Raw genomic sequence first — 8,859 nt, 5'->3', positions numbered from 1 at the left:
ATACAGGTGAGTCTGAATTCACTCATAGAATATTCATTTAGAGACAGAATCCTTAATTCTGCTTTGGTTTAGCATTTGTTAATTTTGTGATTGTCATGCTGTTTTTACTTAAGGCTAAAGTCTGTGATGATTTTTATGATGGGAGGGAAAAAAAGGCTGATAACTTAGAAGTTTATAATATGACAATTTTCTGTGTGTGGAAACAGCTGCAAACAGTAGCTTTCAATGGGCCCTCATAAGGATTTGCAATTAATTTAATAGGTATTGGGTCAAGCCATGTTGATGCAGTCTTGCAGATACTCACTATTAGTGTTAGAGCTCAAACTGAGCTGCTGTGTGCGCCCACCTCAGGCAGTGAGCATTTGCTGGGTTGAATAAACACTCTGAGGACACGGGAATCTTTCCAATAACATCAACTACTTGTGTTTGTGCATCCCCAAAGCTTGGTTTACAGTGGAAATGCCTATTAGACTAGAGAAAAGGTCAGGCATTATTAAAATCAATAAGGCATTTCCAAGTGATAATAACATTGCGTGATGGCTTACCAGCCTCATGACATGTTTTGTATTTGAAATCCTGCTGGGGAAAAAGCATTTTTAAGCCAAAAAAATAATGCTCACTTTAAATGCACTCACAAGCAAGTTAGGTGCAATTGATGTTTTTTTCCATCTGATAGCTATTATCCGATGATATTTTAGAATTTTATTAATAAGCATAACTGATGCATTTATTACTGGAGTGATTATCTGCCATTATCAAACACAAGAATTAATGCAGAACTATTATTTCACCAGCAAAAACTTGGAATTGCCTTGCCTGCTCTTAGCAAAGAATTCAGAACAGCATCACTTGCTTCTTGAAAGCATGTTTTTCCAAAAGCCAAGAAAAAAAGTTGCATTTTGAACAGGAAAACAAAGGATCTCTGCACTCTGCAGCACACCAGACTTCAAACACCCGCATATTTAAACATGTCACTGGGCTGTACTGTGCTTTCTTATTGTAAAGACATGCAAAAGGTGTTCAAGAAGGGCCACACAGCTGAAGGATATGAAGTGATGGGGGCTAAAAAGATCCCTCCCAGCCCAGCTGCCATCAGGGATTTCCTCACTCACTCAAGCTGCATGGACTCAGCACTTCTCCCTTGATGCCGAGGTGGAGGGGCAAGCAAGACTAGGGAGATGCTCAGCCCGCAGGAGGGGATGGCATCACCCAAAATAAAGGCAGACAGGGCTCTCTTCACTTGCTTCTCCTTCCAGCACCCTTTATGAAGCCATCTGCTGCTGGGAGAGCCCAGGGCAGCATGTTCCAGGGCTGGGGGCCATGGGGAGGGGGCATCCACTGCTTCATTCAGTGCTGTTACTGACCGGTGCCTCGGGGTGCCAGCTCCTTCTGGCATGCAAACATTGCTACGGTACTGTTGGAAACCTCACTGATTTCCTTATGTTTTCTCCACTGTTTCTTTATGTTGCATCACAGATTTCTTCACATTTTGCCAATGGATGTGTTTTCAGGTTTCCTGGGGCTCCTGAGGAAAATTGTCGCCATGGGCCCTGCGCTGTTCCTGCTCGGCCTCACCGCCCTTATCGGTGAGCTGGGGCCTCAGCTGGGTTGGGTTTCGTGCTGAAAGCATCCCCATGAGTTGTTCACAGAGGGACCACGGGGAGCAGGAGTACAGTGAGGTCCCCTCTCTGTACCGCACTGTAAAACCACATGTAGTTAAATGTCCTCAGTTTTCACAGAAGGTTGCTTGCCTTCCACCCACATCCTTCAAACCAACAAATGTGCAGAACGGGCCCAGCACCAAGCGGGAGTGACAGGTGTATCTCTTCCTGATCTTCCCAGCTAAGCTTATCTGATCCCTCCGCCTACTCAGAAACCATCTCGCAGATGTCATTGGCTGTTGGATGGAGTCTGTTAATTTCCCAGCTATTGAGAAAACAGCGTAATTTGCGCTGGCCACACAAACACTCACCTGAATAAGTTCCTCGCTGAGTTATAGTGGGGCATAGGAGATGTTCCCAGCTGGGGTGGCTCAGTACCACCAGCCATCATCCAAGGGGGGCCCCAGATGTCAGGGGGCATCGACTGGAAAGAGTCCTCTGAAATAAATGCAGAGGCTGTGGGTCCCTTCCCCCAAACCAGCTTAACAGGGCAGATCCCCAACTGTGCAAGTCATCATTAGATTCCTTCCCTTCAACGTATTAAATTAGAAAAGAACAAATTTCTGTTCTTTAGATCTCATTGATAATGTTCCTGATGGAGAGCAGTGACAATAATAAAAACATGGTGAACACAGAGTTATTTTCCTTATTGGTCTGGATGCAACCTTTGTGCTTAACTTCTATTCACCTGCAGCAGACTGCACAATATTGCTCTGAGATCTTATGTTTTCAAACACCTCCGTTTAATTTTTCAGCTCCATCTGCGAGTTACAGTTGCTATGGTGATATAAGTACTCTTCAAGCCCCTGTGATTTCCTGTACAGCTGTAAGGGCCCCTGACTGCGGTAGGTATAATTCCTTGCTTGGTTTGCTATATTTCAGCATACGAGTCTATTTGTAGATGACAAAGGGATACTTCGCCTTCCATTGTTGCCACGTTAAAGGTGGTTCAGCTGGTTAATTAACCAAAAAAAGGAACAAAGCTAACCAAAATAAAGTGGTTGGTGCTGCTAATCCTTCAGGTCTGGTGGGAAGCTGGAGGACCCACTTACAGTCTGACAGTCAGGATCATCAGCTTCTAAGCAAGGTGAAATGACGCAGCCCCTTTTCAGTCAAAACAGCTTCTTCCTCAGCCAGGGTTTCAGTATCAACATCTTCACAAAACCCCAGCGGCCTCTCAGTTTCAAGGGGAACTCACCCAGAATCAGGTCCTGAATTCTGGCATGTTTGGCTGAGACCAGCCAAAGACATATCTCATAGGCGCTAATCGAAGGAGGAAGGTCCGAGGCTTGTAGTCATCCTACTGCTGAGTGACATGGTTTTTGTAGCTCCTTCCCATTTTCTGGTGTGTTATAGGGATGCTAAGTTCTGCAGCCAGTAAGTTTTTTCAACTTCTCCCTTTTTGGGAAAAACAGAACGTGTGGCAGAAATAAAAAGACGTGCCAGCACTATACTGTGGGGTGCATAAAGCAAGCCGTCCTTTGCCACGCGTACAACCTTGACTTAGCTGAAAGCCAGTGGCCTCAGGCAAGGTGGCCGCCGGAGCAGACAGTCTTCTTTACAGCCACGTCACACGGTTTCCTCTCAGGAGACTTTCACGCTGGATTTTCTTTCCATTTCTTTTCCACTGTCTGAATACAGTATGGGATCACCAGTTGCTCAGAAGAGGCCCTTAGGGAGCAGATAGCAGGAAACAGCAATAGCTGGGAGCAAGGTGCTTGCCCCCCAGAGTCCACAAGGGTTGAGCAGCCCCACGTGGCAGGAGGGCTGGGGGCAACGACGGGAGGTATCCCAACCCGGAGCCAGTGCCGATCCCAAAGAAAAGGGCATGAGGAGGATGCTGCCTGTTATCCTGCCCAAATTAGGCAGACAAAATGCACTGCCTATTCTCCCTTTACAGTACCACTCATATGCAGTATCCTACGTCTATTTTCTGCCTTGTGTTATCGCTTTGTGTCACTAAATAGCAGACTGCTTTAGGTTTCTACTTCAGGGTGAGCTGAACACTTCTTAGCTCTCACTGACTGTACTGCCCAGACCTCCAGGGATGATAACTGGGGGATTCAACACATATGTAGGTGCCTCCACAGCAGACGCCTGAGTGTGGTGTCCAAGGATGAATCTGAATCTACTTGCTTGTTTACAAAAGTGGTTAAAAAACTCTTTATATACAGACTGACAACTTAACTGTTATTACAGTTTGCTGGTTATTAGTGATGCCTCTCATTTTTCAAATATAATTTAAAATTTTACTTTTCCAAATCCAGAACAATGTTTCCAGCAGTGCAGCAGCAAAGGAGGACTATGAATGCACAGTCCTACCTCTTCAGACAGTGGCAGCTGGTGGGTGACCAAAGCTGCCCTCTTTGCCTTGTCACCAATTCAGAGATAAATGCAGGATATTGGCACTGCAGCTCAACCATTATGATCAGAAGTCAATGGGCTGTGTCTGTTCCTCAAACGTCAGGCTGTGCCTGACACTGTGTAGCTGCATTTTTTTTCAAAACTAGAATTACACCTTTGATATACCAGTTCAACTGGAAAGCGAAGGTTTCAAAAGTGAGGGTATGTAAATTTGCTTCTTCCTATGCTACAGGAATGGATGCAGTAAAGAGGACTGCTGAGATAGACACTGTACGTCTGAGGAAATACGAGATCTCTATTAAGAGAGTAGCCAGAAATCTGTGCTTAGACCCAGCGCTCATCGCTGCCATCATCTCACAGGAGAGTCGTGTTGGCTTTCTCTTAAATGATGGTTGGGACCAGGGAAGACGCAAGTTTGGCTTGATGCAGGTACAATAGAAAGAGAAGGAAAATTAAAACTCATGGCTACCATAACAGTAATGTACTATACATTTCAGGGCTTTACCTTAGCAAATGACTGTCTGATATTCAAGACACCACTTAAAGGCATTCCCTTGCAAGAGTACCTCAAAGTTTTGGCTTAAGTGTTATCCTGAATAAGGTCACTTACTTGAATCATGGCCTAGGAGTATGAAAAACTGGGGGAAGCTGTAGTGGTGTTTGTGTTCAGATGGAAACTGATTTTCTTATTTGACTTTCCTAGATTGACAGACAGTATCCTAGCCTTTATGGAACCTGGGATAGTGAAGAACACATAAATCAATGTTCAAATATCCTAGCTCTTTCAATCAATGAAGTTCGGGCAAGACATCCTACCTGGAACTGGGAACAGCAGCTGAGAGGTATAATATCTGCTATATATTAGAAAGGGACACTCTCAAGATTAGGTGCAGAAACAATGAGGAAAGTTGCATTAGCTGCACCATCAAGATGTTAATAGTTGGGATTCTTAAATCAGAAAAAAATCAATAGCCCTCTTTTATTTTCCTCTGTCAGTATTTTGGTTTGTGATCCATGTTGCACTGTGCACACTGAGGAATTTTCATACCAATGTAGGTTTAGTTTTATTTCTTGCATGCTATTCTGTTAGTGTTTTTCTTTTTTCCCAAATTGTGTATACTTTTAAAATATCATAAGAAGGTTTCTAATAACATTTAATTAACATAAGGTGTTGATTTGTTGTTTGTATTACAATACGGCAGAGGCCTCTGAGTGATGGGAGCCCTCTGCATTTGTTGGTGCCATTTTTAAAGGAAAACAGCATCAGTCTGGCAGATTTTACAGCACCTCTTACAAAAAAACAGTTTTCTAGTTTAAAAGAAACAACCCCAAAACAGCAGACCAACAACTAGACTGTATATAACGCAGCCTCCCAGCTAAAAGCACTGTCCACAGGACTTTCATGTTTCTATCTGCAGTCAGAAACTATATGCAGACATAAGCTACCTGACAGCCTTCCTGCAATAGGAACTAGCGGGAAATGAGCCCAGCCTGGGAGCTGAATATACTGTCATGACGTAGAGACCTGGCCTGAAGGGAAAGGCAGAGCGCTGCACATTGTAGCCGGGCACATCTCCACCCATTTCAGGCCTGGGAGGAAGGCCAGCTACAGCCTCAGCAGGTTTCGACTTGAATTCAGCAAAAAAAGTCCACAGAGCGCCCCTAATATGGAGTGACTGGGCCACAGCTGGTGAATGGCCTGAGTCAGGGCCTCTTTAAAGGAAAAGCATGCCATTGTGCTCAATGGACACAGACAGGTTTCAAGTTATCCTCTCGTCTCTTTGCTCTACATGGGAAATGGTTAAGTGCATAAATGAGCTAAAAACAGACACACAAACCACCAGGAAAGATAGGAATTAAGGCACTGCAACAACACAGGATTGTCATGGCAGGCTACTAAATTGTGTCAAGAAGGCTTGGGATCCACATTTGCTTGTAATCCGTATTATCTGCATTTTATTGGTTCATGAAGTGTTATTTCTTGCTATCCTATCCTTGCTCTGCCACCGCATTTTCTGGGCCCAGCATGCCATTCCCATCCACATTTGGAGGTAATCATGGGTTCCTTCACAACAGAAATAAGGATTTTGCAAATTAAGACACTTTTCAACAATTAAGACAAAATTAACAATTTAACAAGCAGTTGTATAGGTTCAATAAGATGCATTGATCTTTTAGCTAAGAATTTCTATGTTTAAACCTGTATTATTTATTTATAAGCCAAAAATAATAACAACTTCTTTTCACTTCTTCCAGGGGGAATCTGCGCCTATCGTTCAAAGATTGGCAATGTCCAGGTCTATGATGAAGACCCATGCCATGGAGACAACTACTATGTCAATAATGTTATCAGGCGAGCCCAGTACTTTAAGAGGCAGGGGTTCTAGCTCATAAATTGACCCCATCACAGAACTTCTTTACAGATGGACTGGTCTTCTCACAACTTGGGGAGAGACAGGAACATCTGAGGGAAATTAATGTTTCATAGACTAACCCGATAGTGACTGTAGTATCAAAACCAATTCCTCCAGGATTTCCTGGTAAGCAGGTGCTGGCAGCATCAGTAAAGGACTTGCTCCAGCAGTCCAGTGACCCCCTGTCCTCAGCTGTCCCCATTCGCCTGGCAGAGGGAGCAGGCCATTGCCAAGGGGCGAGCTCAGCAGTGCCTGTCTGAGGGTACCAGGTACTGTCAAGAACTAGAAGTCATGAGCTCAGGGCTTTTAAAAGGAAGATGGGAACAGGCTGGTCATGTTTAAATGTTGCATTCAGAAGGAGTCATTCGCCTCCTCCCGTTCAGAACTGAATTTGCGGCTGATCATGTATCGCCCAGATGCAGATGGACAAGCAGTTCTGCCTTTGTACCAGCTGTACTGTTCCTGTCTCTGTCCCCATCCTTCCCTCTACCCATCCAAAAGGGAGGGGAAAAAACCCAGAGTTAAAGCCTTCTTTCCTCTTGATTATGCTGGCTACTTGGCAATGAAGAGACTTCTCTCCGAGTCTTTGATCTTTGGACATTTCTGCATTAGTTGATTATTCCTGTGGCCAGCCTCATAAGAAAAACACAAAATACACTTGTTTTAATCTCCTTAGCCCTGGAGCCTACAGCAGTGGCATGGCTAGTAAACTCTACAGGGTAAACAACAGCCTTACACAGGGGAAATCCTCTATATTGGAAATGCTGCAAGTGCCGTAGGAGGCATGCAGTACACCTTTCTAAGCAGGAGCTGGCTGCGTATGTACCCACCAAAGGAGCTGTATCACAATGACAGTGTTGGTGTAAACCTCACAACCTCTCCTGCTTTAGCTTTGGCACATTTACACTGCGGCCCGTCAAGTTTAAAACATGCACGTATTTCAGCATCTGTCCCTCTGTCATGAATCCCAACTTTTAATTAGGAAGTGAATTGGATTTGGGTTTATAAACTTTGTTTGGAAAAGTGTTTTTCAATGTGGATGGATCTGGGTGCAAATTTAGGTTTACTGAGAATCCAAATAAAGAGAAATGTATTCCAGTGCTGCGAATGACTCATCTTTGCAATTTCATCAGAGCCAGTGGGTAGCGACATGTGACTTCAGTAAATAACTCAATTCTATACTCCTGAAATGGGCCTAGGACTCAAGCTGAAAATATACAGGGGAAAATTCCCTTGGGATGCATGGGGGTGTAAAGAGCTGGGCTCAGAGACAGAGTTTGAGGGGGCAGGTGCCCAGGCTCCAGCCTCAAAGCAGTGCCCAGGACATGGAGAAGAAGAAAGTTCATCTTTAGCCTTTCAGCCACCATTTCAGAGGCACAAGGGTGCTTTTCTGCTATTTGTCACTGATGCTAATGCCCAGCAGCACGGGGTTAGTGTGACCCATGGCGCAGGAGTGCGGGCTGCCCACAAGGGTCACTGCAGCTAGTGTGAAAGCTGATTTGGAGCAAGCTTTTGCAAGCGGAGCAATTTTGACTCTATGCTCCTTGGTTTCCTGCGGTCTCACCTGTCACTCTTCTGCTTATCCTTCGTAGCAAGGACAGCACATAAATAAAGCATTTGCTGGCAAATTCAGAGTTTATCATCTCTGGAGACCAGAGGGAGCTATAAGACCTCTCTAATGTTGCTGATTTTTTTTTTAAGACTACAGAAAACAATTCAGTGCTGAGCAACCAGAGGTATTAAACTATCCATCATTTAGTCTTTAGTGAATTCTGCACTATACTGAGAAGATAATTTTAGTAAAATCACCACTTTGTAATAAAAACTCTGAAATATATCACATGGTTTGATTATCTCTATTTGAAATAGCTCATGTAAAATTAATAAGTTGAAGTCTGTGCTTCATTATCTTATGTAAACCTCTCGCTTTATTTTACTTCCTATAACTTCTTAACTATTAATGTACTGAATAAAGTCAGGTCAGTTCAGCCATAATGGTTAGACTTAAGGAGCTGAATGAAATGGAAAGATATTTGATGCAGCTAATTTTGATTTCACTGTGGTTATACGATATTTTAGGATCTTTGGCCTAACTGCCCTCCAATAACTTGTTTCATTTTTTGCTTGCTTTTGAACACCACACGCATTTTTGGCAGAGCAACATGAACTTCAAATGCAAGACGGGAATCTCATCGTGGCCCGCTTGCACAAAGTGATCTTTTTGAGTCTGGCGGCTGAACGAGAGTGGAGCTGGCTTTGGTTTCATTCACGTTCTGGTTGGTGACAGTGAGCACCGTCACTCGTGTGTGTTGCCGTCCCCGGGGAGCTGCGAGTTCCTCAGGAGCCCAATTTCGCCATAACGTCTCAGCGCGTCACCTGCGAAGCTGCTGCTTCTCATCGCAGCAACACCTGAGGGCTCA

At 44.2% G+C, this 8,859-nt stretch overlaps 1 protein-coding gene across 1 annotated transcript; it reads left to right on the top strand.

Annotated features, from left to right (window-relative positions):
• Positions 1–1,470: 1,470 nt before the first annotated feature.
• LOC112984995 (lysozyme g-like) lies at positions 1,471–7,532 on the top strand. Its single transcript, XM_026103282.2, has 5 exons — positions 1,471–1,586; positions 2,417–2,506; positions 4,258–4,454; positions 4,729–4,867; positions 6,282–7,532. The coding sequence occupies exons 1-5, from the start codon at positions 1,496–1,498 to the stop codon at positions 6,410–6,412; spliced, it is 648 nt and encodes a 215-aa protein (XP_025959067.1). The 5' UTR covers positions 1,471–1,495; the 3' UTR covers positions 6,413–7,532.
• The last annotated feature ends 1,327 nt before the right edge of the window (positions 7,533–8,859 follow it).

Source organism: Dromaius novaehollandiae, chromosome 1, assembly GCF_036370855.1.
Source record: "Dromaius novaehollandiae isolate bDroNov1 chromosome 1, bDroNov1.hap1, whole genome shotgun sequence".
NCBI classification, from domain to species: Eukaryota; Metazoa; Chordata; class Aves; order Casuariiformes; family Dromaiidae; genus Dromaius; species Dromaius novaehollandiae.
Note: the sequence above shows the minus strand (reverse complement) of the source record. Positions and strands in the feature narration are given on the sequence as shown.

Coding starts and splice junctions, on each gene's coding strand:
- LOC112984995 (XM_026103282.2), top strand. CDS start 1,496: ATGGATGTGTTTTCAGGTTTCCTGGGGCTCCTGAGGAAAATTGTCGCC. Junction 2,507..4,257: donor TGTAAGGGCCCCTGACTGCG/GTAGGTATAATT, acceptor CCTATGCTACAG/GAATGGATGCAGTAAAGAGG. Junction 4,455..4,728: donor GCAAGTTTGGCTTGATGCAG/GTACAATAGAAA, acceptor TGACTTTCCTAG/ATTGACAGACAGTATCCTAG.